This window comes from Nannospalax galili, unplaced genomic scaffold (assembly GCF_000622305.1).
Source record: "Nannospalax galili isolate Female #2095 unplaced genomic scaffold, S.galili_v1.0 scaffold186, whole genome shotgun sequence".
NCBI lineage: Eukaryota > Metazoa > Chordata > Mammalia > Rodentia > Spalacidae > Nannospalax > Nannospalax galili.
In genome coordinates this window covers 2172219-2186318 of record NW_008358774.1, presented here as the reverse complement: position 1 = coordinate 2186318, position 14100 = coordinate 2172219, and the positions used below count along the sequence as shown (strand labels likewise).

Here is a 14100-nt window from a genome sequence, read left to right as displayed (position 1 = left end):
ACTTTATAGGATTTGATGTTTAACTCTGGTTTTATATTTAGGTTTGTGACCCATTTGATTTATTTCTTAATGGAGTATGAAGTATAGGTTGGGGTTGAATTTATTTTACATGTAGATACTTAATTTCTCCAGCAATGTCCTTTGTAAAGAAGACTGTTGCCCCTGCGCCCACAAATTTAACCTACAACTTCATTGAAATCAATCGACAGCATAGATGTAGGTTCACTTCTGGACTTTCTACTGATTTCATTGTCAATGAAAATATTAGCCACCAATCAGCGAGAGACATCTAAACCCACCAGCTTCTGTCATCTTGTAGAAACAGAAACAACTTTAGGTGTTTATTCTTGGACCACAAAGAATTAGCATACCTCACCCATGACTTAAATTTCCTCACAAGTAATTCAGTCTATCCACTGAATTCAATAATCCACCCTCTCTTCCAATCTGTGTCGTTGAAAAGATGGAGACATTGCTCCTCCACTAAATTTTGACCATTGTATTCCGTTCTGTGCTTATCTCCTTTGGGTCTGTCCACTCTCAGTGAGAATTCTCCTTTTAGTCAGACTATTTTAGAAAAATATCTGTAAGGACTTCTCTGTCTTTGACTTGAATCAAATTTGAAGATGAGCATTTGGTCCAGTTTTACTCCCCCTTTCCCCATCCTATCGCTTAGTTTCCATAAACTAGGTGTTTGAACTTCTGTCTGTAGGGTAAGAGGAGAAATATTTATGGGTCAAGGGATTTGAATTGAGGATGTCAACTGCACGTGGTCTTTCTTGGCCAGCTCCTTTATGCTTATAAGTGATGTTTAACTGTTCTTGGAGAGACCTGTGAGTAAACTAATGCAAGTATTTTTGACCGTGCAGAGGCAGGCGTAGAAGTTCTTTCTCAGCTGTCTCAACTAACTGGCACATTCTTCTCCGCTCCCACTGGAATTGCGACTGGTTCTTACCAACACAGTAAGTGTATGTGCGAGCTCACCCCTGCGCCCAATAATATTCACCAACTGCAGTGTCCCTGCTGGACAGGTGCAGCTGATAATCTTGATCTGGCCTAGGTTAACTGCTGCTCTCCCTGAAGGAATGTTGTCATTTTCCCAACCATGCAATTTCACACCGCTGAGCCGTTCATTTAGAAGAGGGTTATTTACTGCACCTATTTTGCTTCCAGTCATCATTTACAAACTCTCATTAAGAGTTAAGCAAAGATGAACAGTTGCTGATCTAGAGAAATAAGTACAGAGTAATTTTTCCTAGAAAATCGAATCACCCCATTTTGTTTGGGAACATGAATTGTAGCTACAAGGAGATGGAGAAGAGTTTTGCTTCGATCCCACTCAGTAGCATCATCTGGGAGGGAAAACAGATCAAAAAAGAAAATACATCTGAGCGCACGAGTTCATTAAGATACCGGTGTTACCAATATTGGATGAAAGCGTAACATTGGCCAACTGACGAGAGAGCTGCATGGCTGTACTTCAACACCACTCATTATTTTCTTCTTTATTCCCGTCCCTACTTCCTATCAAGCAGAGCTTGAACCGCCCTGGAAACTATATGAAGTATTGCTTTGCTGGTCTCCAGTGCCAAGGGCTTTTCAAGACTAGGGAAATTTGGCATGACTATGACACTTGTAAGGGAAAAGATTCCATGTGGATCTAACAGAAAGCACATTGACTTCACAGAGTTTTGAAGCAAATGTGGCCTGTTCATTTATTTTTACATCACCAGATGATGGCACATGTGGCTCTGCAGAGAGAGGAACTGCCTACCCCAAAGATTAAAATCTACTGTAAATCTGTGGGATGCATTCTTTGGGATGCATTTTATAACACCATTTTTAATTCTCATATTCTGCCTTTGTGTTATATTTGAATATTTCTTTTTCCTCCTGTCTTTGTGAGACAGGGTTTCCCTGTAGACCAGGCTGGCCTGGAACTCACAAAGATCCGCCTGTCTCTGCCTCCCAAGTGCTGGGATTAAAGGTGTGTGCCACCAAACCTGGCCCATTTTTTCTTATTCGCCTTATAAAAGAACATATCAGAAAGCTTTTGATCAGCAATAGGAGGGAAAATGAAGCAAATATGGCTATCTGTTCAGGAGAGAAATGAAATTCAACATGCCACTTTATCACACTGTAATTGCTTTCAAAGACAGAAAACTTCTTATGTGTTCACAACAGACACAGTGAATATTTTGCAGTTTTCCTTAATTTACAAAGAGATGGGATTGGCTACCACAGGGTTAAATTTAAATGGCATGGCAGGGAAATGGGAAATGGTGAATAGGATTTTTAATTTTAGAATGAAAAGATGATTCAGTACATTATTGCTGATACTCCATCTACTCTGCTTCCCAAAGCACCAGGCAGTTAATTTCTAATTTCAAGATGAATATGTCAGTCTTATGTATCAAGACTAAACAGTCATTCGTTGTGTCTTTTGTGAGTTTCTTGTTTTACCATTGAAAGCTGACTATAACTGTTTGTCTTCTAATTAGAAAGGATAATACATCCAGTATAAAGACAGCTGAGCTTGTTGTGCTTTAAATAAGAAGTAGAATTCTCCTTCCTGAGCTCAAGTCTTGTGCTACATGGAGAACTCCAGCCAATGAGAGACCTTGTCTCAAAAAATAAGGTGGATGGACAGTGCCTGAGAAATGACCCCTGAGGCTGACCTTTGGCATCTACACATATATGCACACACGTGCATGTTTACACATGCACATGTGCACCCCCACACAGTGCACCTGTACACAGACACACACAGACACACACACACACACACACACACACACACACACACACACACACACCTCAAATATTCAATAATAAAAGGGCAAAATCATGTCAGTTTTTAGTGACTGGCTGGGGCCACAGCGGGACTGGGCTCCTCCTTCCATCTACTTTATCGAGTCCAAGCTGCAGGTGTGGTCCAGCTTCACAGAGTTTTTGGAAGACTCCTTGAAATCAGTGAGGAAAGAGTTAAATCCGCTCTTCAAGGACTTGCAGAAGAGCGTCAGCGGCCGGATGATAGGTAAGTACACTGGCACTTCCCTGTAGTCAGTTATGAAGTGCGTTTCTAACCTGAGCAAATTCAGGATTAGGAAAGGCACATGAAAAATGCAACTCTGGCACACCTTTGGGCAAACTTCGCTTCCTTTGCTTTTCAAATACAAAAACAAATATAGTCATGTTCAAAATGCCGAAGCTGGCTCCTGCTTTCAAACTTTGCCATCCTCTTAAATTCTGTATCAGCCTATTTGCCCTGAATAAAACTTGCTGTTTGCCCAGCTGGAGATGGATAGCTTTTTAAAAATATTTTATTTATCATTTGTATTCTATGTGTATGAGTGCATTGCCTGCATGTATGTAAGTATACCCAATGTCAGGCAATGCCCACAGAGGTCAGAAGAGGGTGTCGGGTCCTCTGGAACCAGAGTTATGAATGGTTGTTAGCTGCCATGTGGGTGCTGGGAATTGAACCAGGTCCTCTGCAAGAGTAGTCAGTGCTCTTAACTGCTGAGCCATTTCTCCAGCCCCGAGATCTGTATCTTTTACCCACTATAGCTCACTCTAAAAGTTAGGTGCCTCTTTCACCCATGGCATTTATTATATAACTTGTTTTACAGTTTAAGTTCTGTTTATTTTCTGTCTAAAATACATAATTTGTCCTGATGCCCCAGGTCATCTGTAGATAAATCCATTCTGGTTCCCATTCAAGTACAGAAAAAAAATTACATGTTAAATGTTCATCTTAAAAAATAAAATACAAAATTTGATGATGGACTCCATGGTCCTTTGTTGACATCACTGAACTGATTTTCTCATTCCCTCTCCATTCCTCTGATCAAATCATCACAATAATCTTTGTGGAACAGTGTACTATCTCAATGTTAAACCTTAAACTAAATCAGTTCATTCTTCAAAATGAAGCACTTTTCACTAAGTGGGTAAAAATGTTCTGCCTCTATAACCATGTACTTAACTTTTCCCTAACATTTTACATCCTTCTAAAACACAGTGTCATCCATGCCATTGCAGATCTGCACTTTTCCCAGCCATTTGTTGTAGACACACAGATATCCATGTGTATCCACGTAGATACTCTGTTCATCAATGCATATCCTATACCTTGATTCACGAATGCCTCTAACACAGAGATTCCCCCCATATATTCTTGAACTACCTATTCTATCATGTTTAGGAGGTGTTCAATAATTTTAAACAGCTATAAAACTAGAAACCATAAGAAATAATTTCTCTTTTTTCCTTTCATCGATATTAAGAATTAGAAAAGTTGGTGGGTAAATGTTTTAAAGACAGACATACACTTTTGCTGATAGTCTGTAGGCAATGAGAAGTCAATGGAAAAACTGGTTTTGAAATATAAGTATATAAATATTAAAAATAAAAGGTGTCTTTGTATGTTTGCTATTTTCTCTGAACTTAAAATATTAACATTTTGAACACAAAGGTGGAGGGGAGTGGGGAACATATTTGATTGAATCTAAAATTTCAACTTATAAGGTCCCTTTTCATGTGTTCACTTATTTCATGTATTCTCTATTCTTAGATTTCATCCAATACGAGTTTTTCCAGGGTGGGTACTACGTACATGCTTACAATGAAATCACTTTGGCCTATTTTTTAATTAATAATTGAACTTCTAACGACAAGAAAAATAACTTAGTCCCATTCTTTGCATTTTTTCATTAAAAAGTACCTGATGATTGAGTTTTCTTTTCAATCATGTCTTACATAAAGTAAGTATAGAGTCCATACTTTATGTATTGCAGGGCAATTTATGTTTGAAACTCTGAGTATGGCCAACATTCTGAATAACCAAGACATTGCACAAGCTCTGGCTGACGGATTGATGGCGCTGTCTAAAGAAGATTCTGTAAGTGTTTCATTAAAGAAAGAAAACTAGAAAAAACTCAAGACTTAAATAATTTTTAGTTTGCGCTTATTAAATTTTACCAGTTTATCCCTCTGGGACACAGTTCCTCAGATAAATTACATTAGCTTGTAAAAGCCACTGAGAGATTCTGGGCTTGAGATGTACTAAGCATACAAAACAGAGAAGCAGGAAAATCTGGGTTATTTAAAGTTTATTACGTTGAGCAGTGTTTTCTGTCTTGTGCTTAATTTCAGTCAGAAATCACTTTAGAAAATATGCTCATGGCCTTTATTTCACATAAAAACTATTCAGTGGTGGAAGTAATTCCTAGTGTGGGCCAGGGAACTAAAAATGTGTGAAACCAGATACAGGAAGGTGATGGGCAAATGAGGTTGGATGAGAAAGGATGGGAAAGAAAACACAAAAGAACAGAAGCAAATCGGCATTTGGGGTCTGGGAGTTGGGGTGTCTAAAGAAACATTTTTGTTAGCAACACATCTTGAATATTCTATCAGAAAAAGCAGTGTACATTTCAGAAAACAGCAAGAGGTTAGTTGGCAGGGGAAATAGCTTAGTCAGTAAAGTGCTTGCCAGAGTGCAAGCATGAGGACCCAAGTTCGATTCCCAGAACCCATGAGAAAACAAGCCAGGCATGCTAGAATATGCTTATAATCCCAGTGCCGGAGAGGTGGCAGATCCCTGGGGCTCTCTGACCAGCAGCATAGCTTGCTTGGTAAGTTCTAAACTAATAGGAAAAAAAGTGGTGATAAAATTATGTTTCAAAAATAAAAGTGAGGGGCTAGAGAGATGGCTCAGCAGGTAAGAGCACTGGCTGCTCTTGCAGAGGACCCAGGTTCAGTTCCCAGCACCCACATGACAGTTAAGCATTTGTAACTCTAGTTCCAGGGAATCTGATGCCCTCTTCTGACCTCCATGGGCATTGTATGACACACATAAATGCAGGCAATACACTCATATATAAATAATAATAATAATAATAAATAACATACTAAATAAATACTAAATAGCATACTAAATAAATAAAATACTACCACAGAACCATTCTGTATCCTAAAGCATGCAGATGTTGACTGGAACTCTAGTTCCAAGGGATCCAATTTCTGTGGGCAATTTCATGACATGGGTGCAAAAAATAAAAATGAAAAGTGAACCGGGTGTGCTGGTGCTCACCTTTAATCCCAGCACTCAGGAGGCAGAGGCAGGCGAATCTCTGTGAGATCAACACCAGCCTGGTCTGCATAGCCAGTTCTAGGCCAGTCAGGGCTACAGGGAGACCCTGTCTCAAAAAACAAACAAACAAACAAACAAAAACGAACAAATAAAAAGTGGACAGCACCTAAGGAACAACCCCTAGGCTGTCTTCTGGCTTTGTGAGCACATGTGCACCCAGACAGATGAGGAGACAAGAAGTTAGTGCACAGACCCCCTGTCTCAGTCCCAAGGATAACAGTTAAGCGAGGGAAATGAACTCCTGTTTGGGGGAGATCAAGACTAGGATAGGAATAGTGACGACTTGGGAACTCTCAGTGCTATGCAGTCTTTAGTCTTCAAGGAATGACTCCCTTCCACTGTGGTGAGGGAAGGGACCATTTAACATGGTCTCTGCAGACAGTCTCTCTCCTTGTTGCCATGTGTCTGTTCTGGTTTCCCCTTGGCTTTGTGCAGCACCGAAGGCTTAGCTACACCATGTGGAACTGCTGTTGGCTGTGGATTGTCTCCTCTAGATTCAGCTCGGTAGCACACTAACCAAGGCACAGGACACTCAGTGAGTAAAGGCCCTGGCAGATTTCTCTGATGATCTGAGCTGGGATGGTCACAGAGATGGCCCAGAAGCCTGGAAAAATCTTACACTTTCTCCCAAACACTAAAGAATGGTTAAACATGTTTAGTACAGAAAGAACCACGTATGGTGCTATTTTGATGAGGCTCAAACCTACAGTGTGAGATGGAAGCAAACTGAGGTGTTTCGGGGTGTGTTTCCTAGCAAGAGTGCTGCCCTGCCGCTATGCCAGGTCTGCTTCCTGCCCTGGGAGACCACAAGATCCCTGCTGGTCTTTCCTCATGGGGCCAAAGGGTTGTCACGAGGTACTTTGGCTGGCTTGAAAGAATATGGGATGAACTAGAAAGTTCTATTTACTATTGGTAGTGGAGTAATAGTTACTTTGTTTTCTGGCCATATAATTTAAGCATAGTGTTGAAAGGTCTGATAAAAATGTGTCCTGTGTGTGTGTGTGTGTGTGTGTGTGTGTGTGTGTGTGTGTGTGTGTGTGTGTGTGTGTGTGTATGTGTGTGTGTGTGTCCCTGTGCAAGTGTGTGTAGGCCAGAGGTTGACATCAGGCATCTTTATCACTTTCCACTGTAGTTTTTGAGACAGGGTTGCTCATTGAACATGGAACTCACAGATTCAGGTTGGCTGGCTGGCCAGTGAGCCCTGGGGATCCACCTGCCCCACCCCCAAGGTTATAGGTGTGCAACAGCACCCCCAAGCTTTCATGTGGGTGCGAGGATACAACCTCAGGTCCTCTGCTTGTGCAGGTACTTTATTGGCTTAACCATCTCCAGTTCATGTCGTCTTTCCCATTATTTGTTTAATGTGATGCCAGATGAACATTTTAAATAGGATTTTTGTTTCGGGGGGGTGTCATTTTTCAGGACAAACCTCTGGAATTTTTGTCATATTTTCTCCTGAAGAAGCATAGTAAAAAGAGCAAAGATTCTGAAGGAAATGTTATTCTGATGGAATGTGATTCAAAAGTAACATGGGATCCACGCACGAAGGTAAAAGTGCACCATGTTTTTATGCCCAGGTGGCTTCACTGTAGAGTGAGGCTCATGGGAAGAGATTCACCAGGAAGAACACTGGTTTCCCTGGGAGACTTTCAGCTTGCCAACTGTCATGGTCATCATGAAATAGAGTGTTTTGTGGCACTACTGCGAGTAGCATTTAAGCCACTTCAACATAAACTTCTTCACTGGCTCAAGCGACATTATTTAGTGCAGGAAAGTTGGAAATTGGTCTTTTGCTTTGCCCCTTCTTCAGCTCAGTCCTCACTAACTAGACAAAACAAATTTGTTTGCAAACTAAGACCCTTTGTGTGTGAATGTGTGAAACTAAGACTTCTTTTTTTGTTTCCCCAACCTCATCCTTTTCTTTTCTTTTTTCTCTTTTAAATAGGGTCTCATGTAGCCCAGGCTGGCTTTGAACCTTCCTACATAGCCAAGGATGACCTTGAACACATGATCCTCCTGCCTCCACCTCCCAAGTCCTGAGATTACAGGTATGTCCCACCATGCCTAGTTTATGCAGAGCTGGAAATCAAACGGTAGGGTTTCATACATGCTAGGAAAGCACCCTACCAACTGAGCTCTGTTCTTTTTCTTAACCGAGATTCAAATTTATAAACAAAAAAAAGAGAAGAGTTGAAGAAGCGAATTCTTCCAGTGAAAAAGAATGATTTTGCCAGGGCTCTGTTCAGAATCCACACACTCTTGGTTACGTGAAATAATCAGAATTCAGGAAAGGCTGAGAATTGCATTGCCATTTACAGAACTGATTTCCACATGGGGAAATGTTATTTTAGAACCTTTTCAGGCTCAGAGAAACAACATCTGAGGGCTTGGGGCACTGTCCCCAAACACGAAGTCACCATCTAGACTCATGAGTTGCCCTAGCAGGCCAATCAGCCAGTACCCTATTACTGTGACATTCTAGAATTATGTATCAGTGCTTCACTAGAGGACAGCACATGGCAGGGTTAAAGAATGAAGCCTTTGGACCACTCCTTTTGCCAAGTAGCCTGTACTAGTTCAGGAGGAAAGGCCTACAGTTACTGGGCCTAGCTGAGGCTCCACCTACCCTCCTCCGACCCCTGCCAAACATTTGATTCTTCCCAACCCCAAGCCCCTGAGTCTCAGTGAACACGTGTACAGGGGGTTCAGCCCTTTGCAGCTAAGAGCCCTGTTTGCCTGCTACCTCACCTCTGTCTTTTTAGGAAGCTCATGGAGTACCACTTCTTAGGCAAAGGGCAACCCCCATCCTTTCCAGTTCAGCTTTCTAAATGTTTATAGGAGCTAACCATATAGCAGGCACTATGCCTGACTCTGGGCATCACTAGCTAAGTAAGCAAGACACGCTGCTTTTAGGTGGCTGAGAGCCATGAATGAAGATGCAGCAGGTGAGGATTGGTTAGCAGAATGCACAGGCTGGCATGAACAACAGGGTCCACGTTTCATCCCAGTTCCCCATCTGCTTCTCAGAGACCTCTTTTTCACCTTGCCCCAGTAGCCACCACCTGAGATTCTGGGAATTGTTTTCCCAAAAGCATGGGCACAGTCTCCATCCATCTGCAGCCCAGAAAAGCTCTTAAAAAAATACCTGGGCATCTGAGCTAGCTCATTTCTCCTTGGTTTCCTGGACAGCATGATCTACATGCAACCATTATGCAGGTTCCAAGTTCTTCCCCCATCCTTAAAACATCAGGATGATCCCTGAATCCCTGGAAACTTTATTGGAGTTCTTTTATCCACCTTTATTCCTAAGGATGAATCTTATTCCTAAGAGTCATCCCAAGCCCTGGACACAGTTGACCCAGAAGTATCAATTCTTTGAAGAAAACTTAAAGCAGCAATCCTACAAAGTGTTACTTTTGCATTATATATATTTATTATTTGTTATTTTTATTTTATGTATATGAGTGTATTGCCTGCATGTATGTAAGTGCACCAGTGTCCTGCAATGCCCTTGGAAGCCAGAAAAAGGTGTCACATCCCCCTGGAACTGGAGTTATATATGGTTGTTAGCTGCCATGTGGGTACTGGGAATAGAACCCAGGTCATCTGCAAGAGTAATCAGTGCTCTTAACCACTGAGCCATCTATCCAGCCCCTGCTTTTGCATTTTAAACAGCTAAGAAACGGTGTGTGTGGGGGGATTTCTGCAGTCTCTGAGCCTTAAAGGAGTGGTCACTGAGAACATTCTTAGACTTTCTTAGATTTCTTTTACTAAGCTCCACAATGAAATCTAGTCTTTTCTATCTGCTGCTTATCTTAACATCTGATCATGTTAATGACACATGAAGTTTGGGCTATTGCTGGAAATCAAGCTATTATCAATATATCAGCTGCTTAACATAAAACTACAGAAATGTAGAACACCCTTATACACAGGAGTTTTTGTAACACTTTTCTTTTAAAAAATTAAATTAGAAATAGTGTTAGATTCTTACTTTTTATTATTGAATACATAATAGCTGTGCACAAAGCCCATAGAACAAACTTGAAGACCATTCAGGGGAAAACCACAGCTTAAACGGAGATGCCTGTTCTAGTTTGGTTTGTGTTGCTGTGATAAAACACTGACCAAGATCAATTAGGGGAGGAAAAGGCTTATTTCACCTTACAGTTTATATTCTAACGGTGAGGAAGGCCAAGACAGGAGCTCAAGACAGGAGGAGTTTGAGGCAGAAACTATGGAGAATGCTGCTTACTGGCTTGCTCAGCTACCTTTCTTATATGGCCCAGGTCCACCTGCCCAGGGGTGGTAGTGCCCACAGTGCACTGGGCCCTCCCACATCAATCAGCAATCAAGAAAATGTCCCACAGACATGCCCACAGGCCAGTCTGATGGAGGAAACTCCTCTAGTGAGATTCCTTTTTTCCAGGTGTGTCAAGTTAACAACCAAGATCAGCCAGCACTGTGGTTGAATTCGGTTAAAATAGAAGCTATCTCCATACCTTGGGACTTATTTTTAAAACTGTAGATATTTGTTCAGAAGAGCACATAAACCCACAGCTACATGAGTGTAAATGATACCTTCCCTCAGATGATTGTCCTGAAGGGGCTTGTATAACAGGGCTTATAGATAAAATCCAGGCATTTATCTATGTGTCTATCATCTCTTTCTCTCTCTCTCTCTCTCTCTCTCTCATTCTCTCTCTATCTATCTGTCATCTATCTATCATCTATTATCTATCTATCATCTATCATCATTTATCTATCTACCTATCATCTATCTATCTATCTATTTATCTATCTATCTACATCTATCTGTCTATCTCTCTATCAATCATCTATCTATCTATCTAGCTATCTATCTAGCTATCATCTATCAATCATCTATCTATCTCTCCATCTATCATCTAGCTATCATCTATCTAGCTATCAATCTATCTATCATCTATCTACCATCTATCATTTATCTATCTACCTATCATCTATCTACATCTATCATCTATCTCTCCATCCATCATTTATCTATCATCTATCTCTATCATCTATCTATCTATCTATCTATCTATCTATCTATCTATCTATCATCATCATCATCTATCTGTCTTTAACATTATAGTTGGAATCTTGTGTTTTAAGTGCTTGGTCCCAGTTTGTGGTGCTATTCAGAAGACTGTGAAGCCTTCAGGAGGTGGGGCCTTCCTGGTGAAAGTTAGTTACCACTGTTGTGCCTTTGAATGTTACAGTCACTGTTAGTTCTGGCCTGAGCTGTCTGCATCCTTGTCATGCCATGTGAACAAGCTCTCACTTCCTGTTCCCATGGCAATGGAAGGAGATGCTTCACTCTGCCTTTCCCATCATGATGGACTGAGATGTTCCAAAGCTATGAGCCAAGGTAAAGCTCTCCTACCTTAAGTTGTTTCAGTCAGGTGACTTGTCACAGTGACAAGAAAAGTCACTAATACAGTCCTTATCCTGTCTATCCCTCCTCTCATCTTGCTATCCAATCAGAAGTTCCTCCAGGCTTTTGATAGCCTGTAGTTTTCTGTAGTGCTTACACTAACGCTGTGCAACCATGGTGATGGGGCACAACCAGAATCATAGTTATTCCTAAACACTCCCTGTCATTTTCATAGCCATTTCAAAACCCTGCCCAGTGAGCTATTTCTCATGGTTTCTTTTATATAATACAGAGATCACCAAGCAAAGGCCCATCCATCAAAATAATCATTGTCTATAAACCTCCAAAGCCCCTGCTACTGCCTCTGTATTCACCCCAAAAACAAAATAAGGGGTGGAACCATAATTTAAAAAAATAGACTCTAAAAATGCCAACAATTGGGGGCTGTAGAGATGGCCCAGTTGTTAGGAGCACTGTCTATTCTTGTAGAGGACCTGGGTTTGGTTCCTAGCACTCATATAGCGGCTAACTCCAGTTCCAGTAACTGGAAGTAACTCCAGTTCCAGGGGATCCAATGCCCTCTTCTGACCTCCATGGGCATGGCACAACACTGGTAAACATACACACATGCAGGTGATATACACATAAAATAAAAATAATAAAATATTTTTAAAAATACCAACAGTTGTGACCAAGCATAATATAAAATGAGAGACGTCCCAATTTTCAGGACCAAATGATATTAAGAGGTTACATAAGAAGCTGCTAAGCCAGAGATGGAGTAATACTCCTGTGTGTACACAGCAGGGTAGATTCTGATGTGTAACGTCTCGGGTGAGTGAGCATAGGAGAACGGTTTTCCAGCTGTGACAAAATACCCAAAACAATCAAAGGGGAAAAGGCTCATTCTGGCTCATGGTTTCCGAGGTTTTGGTCCACAGATGGGTGGCCCTGTTGCCTTTGGTGAGGTAGTACATCGTGGAATCACAAGATGCAGAAGAAACAGCTAACTTCCTGGGGAGCCAAGAAATGAAAGAAAGTGGGGAAAGACAGGCAGGTCAAGGTCCCCAAATGCCTTCAAGGGTGTGCCTCTAACATCCTTTCACTGGGCCCCATGTCCCAAAGGTACCACGGGCTGGAAACTAAGCCCTAAAACATGGCCTTTGAGAGACATTTGAGAACCAAGTCATAAACAGGTGATTTTCTACCATAGGGTAGCTACCTTGTCTGTGAGGTCACAATATCATTCTGCACTGTTCTGCATCCTAGTTTTGGCATAGATAGCATGAGTTTGGTTTTCATCTTACATCTGCAGCTGCTTTCTACCCACAGAGGCACTGTTATCTCCACTGACTTGACAAAGTGATGGTTTCCTGACTATAAATAACTAGGACTATTACTTGTTTTAAAAAGAAGTGTTCCACTCAGAGGGAAATTTTGAATTATTTTTTCAAAATTCAAATTAGGACCCCCCCAACATCCAAAAGTATAAAAGTATAGCAGGCTAGCACGAGACAGGTACATGTGGAAAAGATAAAAGAGAGAATGGAGAGATTCTGAGTAGTTTTGGCTCTCGTTGTATACACATTGAGAGGAGAGGTGAGTGACTGCAGCTGTCATGGCTCCTGGACAAAGGTTTCAGGCTGCGACAGCGGACCACACAGCTACAAAATACGTTCATTTTTTTCTGAGTTAGGTAAAAGGAGTCTTGGTTGAAAACTGATGTTTGTAGCCAGTTTTGGTGGTATTTACCTGCGATCCTAGCACTTGGGGTATCTTAGGAGGACCAGAAGTTCAAGGTCAGGAGGATCAAAAGTTCAAAGTCAGCCTTAGCTACATGGCAAGTTTGAGGACAGCCTAGGCTACTTGAGAAACTGTTTCAAAGAAACCAAACAACGAAACAAACAAGCACAGAAATGAACTGATGTTTCTCTTTTGGTCTCTTCCCTGGACATGAGGGGATTGTCACTGATAGTTTTCTTTGATTAGGAAGAGCAACAGTCATGAGGACTAGTCATTAAATTTAATATGAACACAGGGCTATGTTCCATTGCTAAAGGAGCCCTGGGATGCTACCCAGGCAGCCAGGAAATCTTTTATTTTAATGTGCTAATTTATAGAGAAGCTACAAGATACACTGAAGACAGGAAAAGCCATACTTAAATGTGGAAACAGACAAGCCTGGGAAAGGTATGTGAACTGTTTGACACATTATCATGAGATGAAGAAAGGGGTGAATTTTATAAAGTGTTATATTCTTTTCCTTCTAGCCTCTTGAAAATAAGGTAGTTTATTTCTTCTCAGCTGTGAAGGAACAGAGCACAGTGTAGGCCAAGCCGGTTCTCAGGGGTGTGTGGATTCTTTAAGTCTGGGATCAGGACCTTGAAGGGCAGGACGCCTCTCCTGCCTCTCAGTGAAGAAGGAGCCTCAAAGAATTTGGTTCTCAAGTAAGGTAGTTCAAAGGAAGCTAAATGATGCTTTTATTTTTATTTTATTTTTTAAATTCTTTAAAAAAAATTTTTTAGAATTATATATTTAATAACCACAT

At 41.1% G+C, this 14100-nt stretch overlaps 1 protein-coding gene across 1 annotated transcript in view; it reads left to right on the top strand.

The window, feature by feature from the left end:
* Positions 1 to 14100, top strand: part of Ect2l (epithelial cell transforming 2 like) — a 92631-nt gene that overhangs the window by 52467 nt on the left and 26064 nt on the right. Inside the window, exons 9-11 of the mRNA XM_017795353.2 lie at positions 870 to 962; positions 2855 to 3037; positions 4800 to 4903. Coding sequence (XP_017650842.1) covers positions 870 to 962; positions 2855 to 3037; positions 4800 to 4903 — 380 coding nt within the window. The remainder of the gene's footprint in view (positions 1 to 869; positions 963 to 2854; positions 3038 to 4799; positions 4904 to 14100) is intronic.